This window comes from Marmota monax, unplaced genomic scaffold (genome assembly GCF_021218885.2).
Source record: "Marmota monax isolate L192 unplaced genomic scaffold, Marmota_monax_Labrador192_F-V1.1 WCK01_AAM20220418_F8-fsc00002, whole genome shotgun sequence".
Classification (NCBI taxonomy): domain Eukaryota; kingdom Metazoa; phylum Chordata; class Mammalia; order Rodentia; family Sciuridae; genus Marmota; species Marmota monax.
Genome location: NW_026693571.1, coordinates 27,686,058 through 27,700,494, shown reverse-complemented (window position 1 = coordinate 27,700,494; position 14,437 = coordinate 27,686,058). Strand labels below are relative to the sequence as shown.

The 14,437-nt window shown below is 35.9% G+C and overlaps 1 protein-coding gene across 7 annotated transcripts in view; it reads right to left on the bottom strand.

Moving 5' to 3' along the window:
* Fam13a (family with sequence similarity 13 member A) overlaps positions 1-14,437 on the bottom strand; it is a 362,563-nt gene that overhangs the window by 157,123 nt on the left and 191,003 nt on the right. For all 7 annotated transcript variants that reach the window (XM_046459235.2, XM_046459236.2, XM_046459234.2 and 4 more), the window contains one exon: positions 11,475-11,558. In XM_046459235.2, the coding sequence (XP_046315191.1) occupies positions 11,475-11,558 (84 nt within the window). The remainder of the gene's footprint in view (positions 1-11,474; positions 11,559-14,437) is intronic.

The following is a 14,437-nucleotide window of genomic DNA, read 5'->3' as shown; positions in this document are numbered from 1 at the left end:
GGCTTGGGAGGCTGAGGCAGGAGGATCATGAGTTCAAAGCCAGCCTCAGCAACTTAGTGCGAAACTAAGCAACTCAGTGAGACCTTGTCTCCAAATAAAATATAAAATAGGGCTGGGGATGTGGCTCAGTGGTCAAGTGCCCCTGAGTTCAATCTCCAGTGTCCCCCCCACCAAAAAAGGAAAGAAGCAGGAAAATATGGTAGAGTCTTACTCTGCTTAATCAATATTGGTAAAGATATCTCCCCCAGGCACATCCTTGAGGAGGTTTCTGCCCTATTGTGGCTAGGTAGAGCAATGTGGCTCATTCTGGCCAGGGGGTTCTGAGAAAGAAGAAATACAGTTAGCTTTGGGCCAGCACATTGAACTGTCAATGTAAGGTCCTGCAGAAGTCTGTTTTCTCCTGACACAGTACTGGTCATATTTGTGATAGCTGACTGTCAGTCTGGATCCAAGTGATCAGAGTCAGTGGGAGCCCCTTTGTCCAATCAAATTGGACAGCAGAATGAATTTTTAAAAATGCTGTTTTAAGCACTTAAGATACTGGAAGTGTTTATTACTGAAGCACAACCAAGATGAAACAGATTGGTAGGGAGTCACTTCTATCCTACAATGTCGTCAGGATTTAATGAAATAACATGAGAAGCATTTCAGTGTCTATGATTTAGAAAATAGTAAGTGAATGTACCTTTATTATTATATTATTATTCTCTTTTAACAAATTAGGATACTGAGATCACAAAATATTCTGTAATATGCTGAAGGATATACTACTAGTGGGTGACACAGTTGTTTCTGTATGACTTTGAATCAATGATCTTTTCATGAAGCTCTTCTTTAGTCATCTGACTTGCACACAAAAAAGCCTCACTATAATTATTATTTTTTGTTCATGTTTGTGCCTTTTTATTATTGTTCTAAAACCTCTTTCTGAGACAGGCAAATAAATTTCCCTTTAATATTTAAATTTATTTTGTTTGCTGTTTGTTTGACAAATTTTGTCACACAGGAAGGCAGTCTCTATGGAAGTTTTAACTATCAAATCCCTTTAAAATCTAATGTCAGAATGTCTCTCAATGTTTCTCTTCATAATCTTTCTTACCTATGTTAATCTGGTCTAAAAAATAATCAAAACATAAGGAACTCATTTTCTTTTTCCAGTCTGTGCTTATATCAATATAAATGAATCCTTCCTCTGTCCCATTTCCAATTCTTCTTTTAAAAAATCCAACTTAATTTCCATCCCTCTTATGAATCCAGCTCTAATCAACTTAACAGTACATCTGGTCTATGCTACTTATTTGAAACATCATTTCATATGATTCTGTCAGACAGCTTTGTACAGCAGGGGCATAAAGTTTTGAAACTGCATTTCCCAGGATCCCTTGCAGTAGGGTCATTGTTAATTTCCTCCAGTGAGAGGAATTTCCATGGGATTGGGAGGACAGAAGAAAAGAGAAGGCTATTTTGGGTATTATGACTGGCACACGGAACTGACTGAAAGCAGAGATTAGAAATGGATTATGTTGTGACGTCTTTGAGGGAATTTACTGTCAACCCCCCTTGAACCACAATACACCAATCAACCAACCAACCCACCCCACAACTACCATGTAAAAACATCAGCCCAGACTAAACAAGCGTTTGCTGTTTAAGACTTAAAACAACTGCTGAGCCACCAAATGTTCATGGACAGAAGGTGAGCTACATAATTTAAGGAAGATATATTCCCTGTACTTCCAGGAAAATAATGACAAAGAGGAGATTCTCGGAGGGTGCAGGCAATAATCAGAGAGAAAACAGGATAAGGAGTTCCTCATGGGAAGCAGAATCTAGGTCTAATCAAAGGGTCTCTACGACTTCATGTGCACATGCAGTGTGTGCGTACTGGAGTGTAAATGGGCTTATTTAGTGTGGACAACCTGTCCTGTTTATGTATACTATGAGTATATGTGTGTGTAGGGAAGAACATACAACTTGGCTTTCTATTTTATAGATTCTCAGACTTGAAGGAGCCATGTCTAGACCAGATGGAATACTTATGTGCGACTCAGAAATGCTAGAGGGTGACAATGATACAAACGTATGAATTGCCAAGATCATTGTAATGTCATGTGTAGATAATAAAAAAGTATATGCTAGTTTAAAAATAAAAAAAAAAAAAGAAATGCTAGAGGGTGAGCTAGGTGTAATGACTTAGTTCGTTCTTTGTATTTATGGCGGGAATGAATGAGTTTTTCTGCATAAGAGAAATGAAAAATATATTTGACAAATAAAAGGGTGGGCTGTGGCAATAACCCTACTACCTTCTCCTGTTTGTCAACTCCTATATCATTTCCTCTTCCTGGGTACAATGGAAAATGATTATTCCCAATCTCCCATGAATGTTACTGACTTCTGGAATATGAATAAAAAGGACAAATGTCACTTCTGTGCCCAGGCAGTTCAGTGTCTACAAATTTTGTGCAGACCTTTTCTCTCTTCTTTTTTCAGTGCCCATCTTAGAGGAAAAAATTTTGCATGACATAGTTGAAAGATGGAGGCTGTCTATGACCTGAATCACCCCTGAGTCCCACCCTGCCTGCATCAGGCAGGGAAAACACCGGGAAGTAAACTGTTTCTGAACATGATAAGTGATATTATAGGAATGTTTGTTACAGCAATTAGCATGAAAAACCTTCATGCAGTTTTGGTCATAACTACACAGCAGGGCAAATAAGGAAAAACTGGAAAAAGGAAGTTAATGAGATCTTTAGGGTTAATGAAAAATCAGAGCACCCAGGTAATTTGCTTGTTTGTCAAACAGGATGGTGAACTCAAAGGTAACCTAAGATTAGAAAGTTTGTCCAGCAATGTGATGTTTTTATATAGTTGCTCTTATATGTAACTCAGTTTCATAGAGTAAGAGATGTGGCATGAACAGATGTGATGAAATATCCACACCGAGCCTAAACGTTGGGGTTTTAACCAAACGGGGCAAATGTGCAAGAGGAAATGATTCAGGCCCAGGGAGGGTCAGGGAAGGTATCTAAACCCAGTGTTTTGGGAAGCTGGACGTGCAGGACCAGTGCACTTGGGTTAGCCATGTACTGGATTCCCCAGTAAGGCTCATCTGGAGGTTCTCTTAGACTTCCTCCCATTCTGTGGCCTAGGGTTACAGAAGCCTATAGCACCTGGAAAGAGGCTAAGCACAGAAACAATGGTTAAATGAGCAAAATTACTAAGATTAAGAGTTTATGCACATGCATCAGATATGTCATCTTATTTCATATTTATTTAAAGAGAATTAACCCTATTAATTTACTGTTAGCACATAGGTCATTAAATATCACTATCCAAGTAATTGTCATTAATTCTAAAGAGATCCTAGGAGTTCTTCAAATATATTCTTAGTCAAATAAATATGTATACTTATAATAAAAAGAAAATTTAAAGATAGATATGATTCTGATGGTACATGAAGTGTTTTTTTTTTCTTAATCTTATGCTACTAAGCACTGAAGATGTTGTGTTGCAAAGCAATTTCCTAAGATAACAGAAGAGGTGAAAGATAAAACAAAATTTTATAACCTAGTACCTACAGACCATATGACAAAATGTGTTGTTTTCTACTTCTATTAAAATATAAAATATTTTCAACATAGTGTAATAAACACAATCATATATGCAAACACAGGAGGCAGAAAGGGAAGATAGGAAATCATAGCAAGAAAGGCTAAAAAAAGACAATTCAAGGAAAGATACAAACACACAAATCAAAATATGTTAAGTTCCAGGCATTGGTATGTATTTAATAGTTAAAAAACATTTCTAAAGGAAAAATGTAATAAATTTGACCAGATATGTATAATAGCAAAACTTTATTACCACAGATACATATACACATTGACACTCACCACTTTGCCATAGAATAAGAGAAACATTTGATTCACTTATTCCTTTATTCTCAAACACTTTTTGAGATCCACTATGTGCCTGATATTATTAAAATATTACCAAAAAGAAGAAAGGGTAGTGGGCTGGGCATGTGGCTCAAGCGGTAGCACGCTCGCCTGGTATTCGTGCAGCCCGGGTTCGACCCTCAGCACCACATACAAACAAAGATGTTGTGTCCACCAAAAACTAAAAAATAAATATTAAAATTCTCTCTCTCTCTCTCTCTCTCTCTCTCTCTCTCTCTCTTTCTCTCTTAAAAAAAAAGAAGAAGAAAGGGAAGAGATAAGGAGGAAGAAAATTCCTTGATCCTAAAAGAGAGTTCTCTGATGTTATACAGGACATTTGACACATCAAAAGAGGCTTTTTGTAAACAGAGCAAATACACTCAAAGAACTGATTATGAAGCTTCAGTATCATATCACCTATCACATTTTATACAAATCATTTAAAATGTATCTATGGAGGAAAATCTGACAGACATTAGCGGAAAAAAAATCTAGACAATGGCTGAAACTGTCAGAGACCCATCATCTACATCTGCCTAGTGGGGCCTGAGGATATGCCCTCTGCAGCCTTCACCTCTGGCACTGTGGCTGCAGTTGCCAACATTAGCATGGTCCCATGGGGCCTGAGATGTGCTCCTCCATGGTCAACACCCCCAGCATTGTTGTTGTCATTGCTGGAAGCTATGTCACCATTGGTGCTCATTTCCACAGACCTGAGATTATTAATAGTCCTGGAAGTAAAAAAATTAACAACTAAGAATATTGTATGTAGTGAAGCTATCATTAAGACTTGAAAGAGAAATAAAGTCTTTTCTAGACAAGAAAAAACACTAAAGATTTCATCACGACTTGACTGGCCTTACTAGGAATATTAGAAGTGAGAAGATAATACAATCACAAAAACCATGTGAAAGAATAAAACTCACTAGTAAAATACACATGCAAATGAAAAAGAGAAAAGAATTAAACCTTATCACTAAAGAAAACTACCGCTTCACATATATAAACAATAAGAGAGGTGGAAAGGAACAAAGACTGCACAAAACAATCAGAAAACAAGTAATAAAATGACAGGAGTAAGTTCTTACCTATAAAAATAATCTTGAATGTAAATGAATTAAATTCCACAATTAAAAAATATGGACTGGCCAAATGGATTTTTTTAAAAAAAATCCCCAAATTATACTAAATATAAGAAACTCACTTCTAAAGACACACATACAGTGAAAGTGGAGAAACATGCTTCATACAAAAGTGAGCAGAACAGCTAGCTATACATATATCAAAATAGAGTCGGATTCAAAATCTGCAAAAAGAGACAAAATTAAGATCATTAAGTTATAATGAAAGAATAAATTCAGCAAGAGGACATATGAATTGTCATGCTCTTGAATGACCCATGGATCACTGAAGAAATTAAAGGGAAATTTAAAAATATAAAGTTGCAGGATACAAAGTCACACACAAACAGGTGCACTGGTATACTCCAATAATGAACTTGTTGAAAAAGAAATCATGTAAGCAATTCCATTCATGATAACTGCACACACACACACACACAAAAAAGAAAAAACAATTTTGAATAATAAATTTAACCAAGGAAGCAAAATATCTTTAGAATTATAAAACAGATGAAAGAAATTGAAGAGGAAACAAAAAATGGAAAGACAGTCTGTGTTCATGGAAGAATTACTATTAGTAAAATATCCAGATCCACAGATCAAGTACAATCCCCATCAAACTAACAATGCTATTCTTCACACATACACACACACACATACCAAACACAAACAAACAAAAACCTCTTAAAATTTGTATGGAACCATAAAAGGTCCAGAGCAGTTGACACAAAATTGAGCAAAAGAAAAAAAAAAAGCTAGAAGTATCACAACACTTGATTTAAAAAAGCTACAGTAATCAAAACAGCATGGTAGTGGCATATAAACAGGTACATAGACAAATGGAACAGAAAAGAGAACCCAGAAATAGAACTACATACTTTTATAAACTAATTTTCAACAAAGTCACCAAGAACATACATTGGAGAAAGAACAAACTCTTTAATAAATGGTGCTAGAAAAACTGGGTATCCATAAATGGAAAAACCAAACTAGATTCCATATACAAATATTAACTCAAAATGGATCAAAGTCTTAAATTTAATACCTGAAACCATGAAACTACTAGAAGAAAACAGGAAAATGCTTTAGGACATTGGTCTGGGCAAAGATTTTTTTTTTTTTAAATATGACCATAAAAGCAGGAGCAACCAAAGCAAAAAATGACAAACTGAATTATGTCAAAGTAAGAGGTTTCTATAGAGCAAGTGAAACAATCAGTAGAGATAAATTTTAGAGTGAAAGAAAATAATTACAAGGTTTTCAACTGATAAGGGATCAATGCCTAGAATATACAAGGAACTGGAAAAAAATCAATGGAAAAATATTTAAATAATCTAATTAGAAAACAGGCAAATAATCTCAGTAGACATTTCTCAAAAGACATTCAAATGACCAATAACTATATGAAAAAGTGCTTACCATCACAAATCCATCAGGAAAATACCAGTCAAAACAATAATGAGATGTCTTCTCACCTCAGTTAGAATTGCTATTATCAAAGAGATTAAAAAAAAATAACAAGTCCAGTAAGGATGTGGAGAAAGAGGAACTTTCATTTACTATTGGTGGGAATGTAAATTAGTACAGCCATTGTGGAAAACAGTATAGAGAATTCTCAAAAACTCAAAATAGAATGACTATATGTTCTAACAATCCTTCTACTGGGTATACATCCAAAGGAAATGAAATAATTATATCAAAGACACATCTGCACTTGCACGTTTATTGCTGTACTATTCACAATAGATGCAATATGACATGGGTAAAGAAAATATGGTGTACATATACACAGTGAAATATTATTCAGCCATAAAATGACATTATTCTGTCATTTATGGCAATATGAATGGAACTGGAGGACATCATGTGACGTGAAACAAGTCAGGCACACAGAGACAAAATGTTACATGCTCTCACTCATTTGTGGAAGCCGGAACATTGATCTCATAAAAGAAAGTAGAAAACTGATCACTATGAGGTCAGGTGGATGAGATAAGGCTAGGAAGATAGGGAAATGTGCCCTGGGCAATTCCCCTTGGGCAGCGGAGCACAAACAACAGCCACAGGTTTTTGCTGGGAAGTTTACAAAATGGTTATTTTTAAATAGGGACCTACGTGACCTGGTGTTCATAGGAATTCAGGGCATAGGTGACCTGGAGTCTGTGGCCTCTCCAAAGAAGGAAAACACCTGATCAATACTTTGATTGAGTGCCTTATCCAGGATTGCGCTGGGGTGGACTTCCTTAAACCTATGAGACCCACATAAACCCTAGACAACAGGCATCCAGTGGTAACCCTCTTGGGTTCCCTCCCAGCCACGGGAGCTTGGCTTCACTTCACTTTCACCCTCGGCTGTCTGTGAATCATATTCTTTGAATGTAGGGGACAAAGAAACCACCTGACTCCACACTTCACGTTACAATTACAGGGTAAGAAGGTGTGGAAGAGAGCGGTTAATAATACCTTACCAACTACAGTTAGATAGGAAGAATTAGTTCCAGTGATCTGCAGTACGGCAGGGTAACTGTAGTCTACAACAATTTATATTTAAAGATAAGCAGAAGAGTTCAAAGGTTCCCAACATTTAGAAATGATAAATGTTTGAGGTGCTAGAAGTGCTTATTATCCTATTTTAATCATTACACATTGTATACGTGTATCAAATCATCGTATTATGCTTCATAAATATGCACAAATGACTTAACTAAAATAAACATTTTTAAAAAGCTAAGATTTCACCAGGTGTGGTGGTACATGTCTATAATCCCATCAGCGTGGGAGGCTGAGGCGGAGGACCATTAGTTCAAAGCCTGCCCCATAACTTACTGAGATCCTAAGCAACTTAGTAAGACTGTGTCTTTAAATAAAAAATAAAACAGGCTAGGAACGTGGCTTGGTGATTAAGTGTCCTTGGGTTTAATCTCCAGTACCCCTTCTCCCAAAAGCTAACATTTCTTTAAATAGAAAATAATGTGCATTATTTATTCTTGAAATATGATATATACTCCCTTTTGGGGATGTCAAACCCTCTAAAGCAGTGGTCTATAACAGGGATAAAAGGGGAAAAAAAGGTCTACCATATGAATAATAGATAGAGAAGAAAAGAAACAATAACAATCAGAGATCAAGGAAATGCAAAACAAAGAAACGAAGAATCAGAGAAGTAAGAATTGTTTCTTTGAAAAGACTAATAAAATAGATAAATTTCTGGCAAGCCTAATCAAGAGCAAAAAAGAAAAGGTCCCAATGGAAAATACTGGAAATGGAAAAAAAGTTTCTAATTACAGATAGTATCCAAACTATTGGATCACTAGTTAAAAATAAATTTACCAAAACAAATATAAAATCAAACAAAATATTGTAAACAAATAGACCAATAAACCTCACCCCAGACCCAGATAGTTCTATGGGTATGCTTTTCCAAACATTGAAGGAAAGAATCCCAATCTTAAACTGACTAACCCAAACTATAATGTGCTCATAATTTTAATTTTTATCAGTATTTTAAATGTACTGATAAAAATTATAAAAGAAAATTAGTGTTTATGATCTACTTTCATCTTAGTAGTGAATTAATCTGATAGGTACCCTCACACAATGACTTGACCTTGAGTGTTTTGCTGAGGTCAAAAACACAGCAACTGCAGTGAGAAATCTAAAGCATACCCCATGGGAAAAGACAAGAAAGATGATTTTTCTTCCCTTATTTTCCCGGACCCTCTTCGATTTATCAGTGAGTAATGAGTATGGTGTGTGAGGCTTATTTAAAGTCACAGTGCCTGTGTTCAGTAGATAAGGACTTTTGAATGCTCTCCTGGTCATGACTGTACTAGGTTCCTGGAGCTATTTCATTTAAAAATCTGTTTGATGTTCTCTTCTGTATTATATTCCAATTATTTGTTTGCATATATGGTCTCCATAGTATTGGGAATGGAACAGTTGTCTACGTATGTCCTTGAGCTTGCAGGGTTGGGAATCATTACTCATCCAGGAAGTGTCATGGCACAGTACAGGAGGTATCCTTCTTTCATCTTGGACTCAAATCAAGCAGTGGCTCTCCTACTTAAGAAGAGAAATACAATCCTCTCCATTACCCAAGAGCAGAGACTGTACTGGCTGGGGGACAGATGGCTCAGACAGATGGCTCAGGCTCTAGAGCTAATGGGCACAGGCCACTTCTGGATTGCCATTTTTATATTTCTTGCTCATTCAAGCATCAGAAATACTTAGCCATTCAAGGCAAATGCGGCTAAAACTAGAGATATCTGAGAAAGAGCAACGGAGGCCAAACGGAGTAACATTAATACCAAGGACAAATATCACACTCATAGCTCACTGTCAATGTAGAAGGGGCACATAACCTGTACTTTGAAGGTCTTCTCAGGTTTAGCTTTCAAAGATCCATTAGGGGACTTCTGCATGTATAACAAATTAGAATGAATGAATGGATAAATAAATAAATAAATGGGAGAGGAAAAAAAAAGACGCACTAGGGGAAAAAGACCTAATAAAGTCTTAGTGCCTCAATAATTACTTGTCCCTCATATGCTCTAGCCCATTTCCATGATTTGAAATTATAAAGATTATAATCACCCCTGAACTAAGCAGAGATTATTTTATTCATGTAAACTTAAACTAGCTCATGTAAGGCCAAAAGGAAGCTACAGTCACAAATCAAGGCTTAACCAGTGTAGTAATTTCTCTATTAAATTAGTTGGGTCATAAATCATACAGGGGGATAGATGAAGAAGACAGTAAGTGTACATTAATTATTGATTCTGTGTGTAATTAAAATATTATAAATGGAATCAATTTCATGAAAGTAAGAGAATATCTTCAAACAATTTTTATGAACAGTTTCAAGAATATCTTTCTTTTGAAAGTGATTCATCTAGGGTCTCATCACCTTAAAGTAATCATGCTACGAGAAATGGAGTTCAGAAGCAAATGTTACCTAAAATTATTCCTCAAGCCATATATATTTTAATGGATTTGTGTGATGAGTACAATTTTGACAATGAATTTTTATTCATTACATAAAAACATTTCTACTGTATGTGTGAATTAATTATATGTAAGTTCATACAAACAAATATTTCAGTGAAAAAAATAAACATTTTTACTCTGTAAAGAAAAGCATGATAGAAAACTAAAATAATTTTACAGAAAAAAAGTTAAAGTATATTAAGATTTATAAGGAATGTTATTTTCACTTTATTTACTTATTTTATTTATTTTTGGTACTGGGGATTGAACTCAGGAGCACTCAACCACTGAGCCACATCTCTGGCCCTATTTTTATTTTATTTAGAGACAGGGTCTCACTGAGTTGCTTAGCACCTCAACATTGCTGAGGCTGACTTTAAACTGGCGGTCCTCCTGCCTCAGATTCCAGAGCTGCTGGGATTATAGGCATGCACCATGGTGCCAGGCTTTGGCTTGTTTTTAAAATAAGCTATGCCATAAATAAATAAAACACTAAGCAATGACTCAATACTTGATTTGCCTTTGAAAATATATCCACAATTTTTTTTGCAGCAATGTGCGACTGAAATCATAAAACAGAATTCTTTTAAATTTTACCTAGACTCAAGAAAGTTTGAGGTACATTCTATCTTAGAATTGGGGGGAAAAAAGGTAACCTTATAAATGTCATAGTGGCCAGTTAGGAATATTATATATATCTAGTCAGTAGAAGTTCTACTCAAAAGGAAAGAGTAAAGATTAAGAAAATAAGTAGCTATATGACTTATATAATCACTTTTCTGAATAGACAAACAAATGATCAAATTCTCATGATATATTTTGGTTAAAGGATTTTTTTCCTTTTCACTGGCAAAACAATTAGGTGAGTTTTAAATTTTCCTTAATAGGAGAAACAAAATTTTATACATTTGGCCCTTTATTCCATCATATCTATGCTAGTTCTTTTTTGGTTATCTTATTCACATAAATACTTTCTATTAATCATGTGTTACTTTAATAACAATGAAAAATCAGTAAGGTTATTTCCATGTTAGGACAAAAAAAATGTACAGTTGAGCATTTTACTTTAATCTAAGTAAGAAAAATGCCTCTGATGTATTTCTGTCATGTTCAGAAGTACCCTGAGAAAGATCTCCACTCTTGACTATTTCCTCTGCTGGAGGCTGGAAACAATTCTGATTGAACAGAAAGAATATTGCTGCTTGTAAAATAACAGGAGGTACCAATCATTTTTGGATGAATATAACCTTGATTAAATGCTCTAAATAAAAAGTATGTTTACACCACCAGCTCTCCCCTCCCCCACTTCATGCCACCAAAACCCCCTCAAAGGCTAAAAGAAGTATGAGCAGCAGACCTTGAAGATAGGAGAGCATAAAGGGCCATGCTGGAGGTTTCACCTGATGTATGGAGTATAGACTTTACTTACCCTGGCTCTTGGAGATGGTTTTGGCATATCTCTTTCTAGGTCTTTTGTTAAAAGGATGGGTAGAGAGTTCTTACAATTGGCCTCCTATAAAAGAAGTATAAAAAAATATTAGAGAATAAAGACTGCTTACCCAGAAATTATGAGGTAGTCAAAGCAATAATTAAGAGAGACAAGGCATTTCTACATTGAGTTGTTCACCTGAGCAACTCATGAGATTGCAGTGAGGTGCCAGGATGTTTCCTCTCTTCTGTGCCCCATAGAACAGTGAAGTGAGATAGGAGGTGACCAAGGTGTGGAACATACAGGACCTATACATTCAGAAGATCACTAAAATCATATCTGCACTGCCATGTCACTTTATCACATAAACACCTGCTATAGGCAGCTCACCTCTTCTTTTGAAAGATGAAGAACTCATTTTCCAAGATATCAAGCAATAGAATTGCTCATGTTCTGACCCTTTATAGTCTTCATCTTAAAGAAATAACTTCAGATAATTTAGCAAACTACTACTGAATAGTGATAGGAAATCATACTAATGCCCTAACTGAGGAAAAACGTCTGAGTTCCTATTTCCAAAATTATTACACTTCTAAGTCCTTGGTTCAAAGCAAAATAATATTTACAAAACTAATGGCAGAAATTACAAGGAGGCAACTTAGATGGAGTTGGAGATATTTACACTTTATTACTATGTGATAAACAAATTATAATAATCTTGTTTGTTTTGGTTTTCTAATAATGTAGAATCTCACTTTTGAGTCGCCATTAACTTGAGAAGTTTCCCATAGATGATTTTATTCTGTCTTCAAATTAAGGGATAGAAAAATACAAGGAATATTACAGACAGTCAAGCTAAGGAGAAAGTGAGATTTCTTTCACTTGCTCCATAACCTTCACTCCTGTATTTCATGTCTTCCCCCATGCCTAAAATCTGATCATGTAAATCACAGAAGTTTTTAGGTTAATAATTATAAGTTTAAATAAAATTTCAGTCTACATAGTTAACAATGTTACTAAAATTTGCTGGCATTATTATCACTTATTTCTAAAGGGAATAATATGGAGTTAGTATAAAATATCCCTAAAGAAAGCAACAGTCCTGGGCTGGGGTTGTGGCTCAGAGGTAGAGCGCTTGCCTAACATGCGTGAGGCACTGAGTTGAATCCTCAACACCACATAAAAATAAAATAAAGATATTGTGTCCACTTGTAATTAAAAAAATTTAAAAAATAAAGAAAACAGCAATCCTACTTGCTACTAATGAACATTGCATCATCTGACGTATCAGGCTTTGTGCTAAAATCTTGGCATTCATGATGCCATCCTCCCCTGTCCACTAGTCCTCCAAGGTAAGCCCTACGGCCATCATCCCCCTTTTAAGGATAACATAATGAAGCCTACAGAGATAATTAAACTTGCTTATTGTCACAGAGGACTAAAAGATGGTTTTGTATAACTTTAAGGACTGAGTCCTTATCACCTTTGTATACTGCTTTTCATCTCTGTTATACTTAACATTTGAAACCACTAAATTGTGCAGCTATAGCATTTTAAAGCCAAAAGAGTTTTTTTTTTTTCAAAGTCAATTAGTCTACCCCCTAATTTTAGAGATGAGGGCTTAGATCTTGAAGTGAAATACCCATGATCACATAAGGGAGGATGAGCCTGGACCACAGGGCTGCGCACGGCACCTGTTCTCGGGTTTATGCTGGGGAACATTCCCAGACGCAGGGGGATCAGGAGCCTCTTCTCAGCCAGGGGTGCTGGCAGCACTCTCAGCTGCCTGTGGCCTCTATGTAAGGGCCCTTGGGACATTTCTGAGATCTCCAAATAAACGTACGTTCTGGTCCTACCATTTCCCACCAGGGACAACACCTGCTGGTGGTAAGTCGCTTACTGGAAATGGTGAATGAACCCATTCCCACTTCTGACTCACTGGAGAAGGATAAACTATATCCTGCATGACATTTCAGAGAGCCAAGTGTTTAACTGCATAATCTGTTGCGTAATTTTGACTACAGTTGGATAAAACAATTATGCCTAATCCTTGTGCCCCCTCTTTTAAACTACTGATATGTAAATGTTCGAATGTAAAGAGAAGAAACAAGGATGACTATTAAGGAATTTAGTAGGAGTGGCTAGCCTTTATTTAGGACAGTCTCAGTGTTTACAAATGTCTCTAATTCTTTCTTCCTTAGACATATGCTAGAAACAACAGTATTAATCCTGTTTTCCTTTTCTGTCCCTGTGAAATAATGAGCAGAAGGCTAACTTCCTAAAAGACTCTGACAGCATTTTCTCTAAGCTTTTATCTGAAAACATCACTCACTAGTTTATTTTTTATTTTGTGATTTTTAAATTCACACAACAAAGGCAAAGTGAAGTCTGAGAGAGAGAGCACTAAATTGGGAGTCATGATCTGGTTTCTTGCCAGCTATTGGAACTTAGACCACCATTTTAAGCCCTTGGGCTTCCCTTAGTTCAAAGATCTATTTAAAAAAAGGGGGGAGTGTAGGGGGAAGGGGATTGGTTTAGATGGACTCCCAGAATTCTGTCTAGTTCCAAATTTCAAGATTTTATAATTGTTCCAGGAAGAAGCAATGTTTCTTGATAAAAGTCAAGCCACTACCTGTTCAGAATTGCACTCACAATCACCCCCAGAATGCCACTAAATACTGCGCCCCATCCATGCCGTAAGTAGCCAACCATGGCGCTTCAGAGCCGTAGGAAACAGGGGACATCTTCCCCAAAGGTCAGAGTTGCTTACTCATATTTTTGGAAAACTGTTAAATAATAGCTTAAGTAAATAATAGGTACCAATTTAATGCATTTAAAAATATATCATAGTGTGAAATATTTTAAAATGTTTAAGAAAGTGTACCTTTAAAAATATATGTGTGTACATTTGTACATGCAGGTATTTGTCTAAGACAACTGGAAACTTAGGTCCACACAAAATC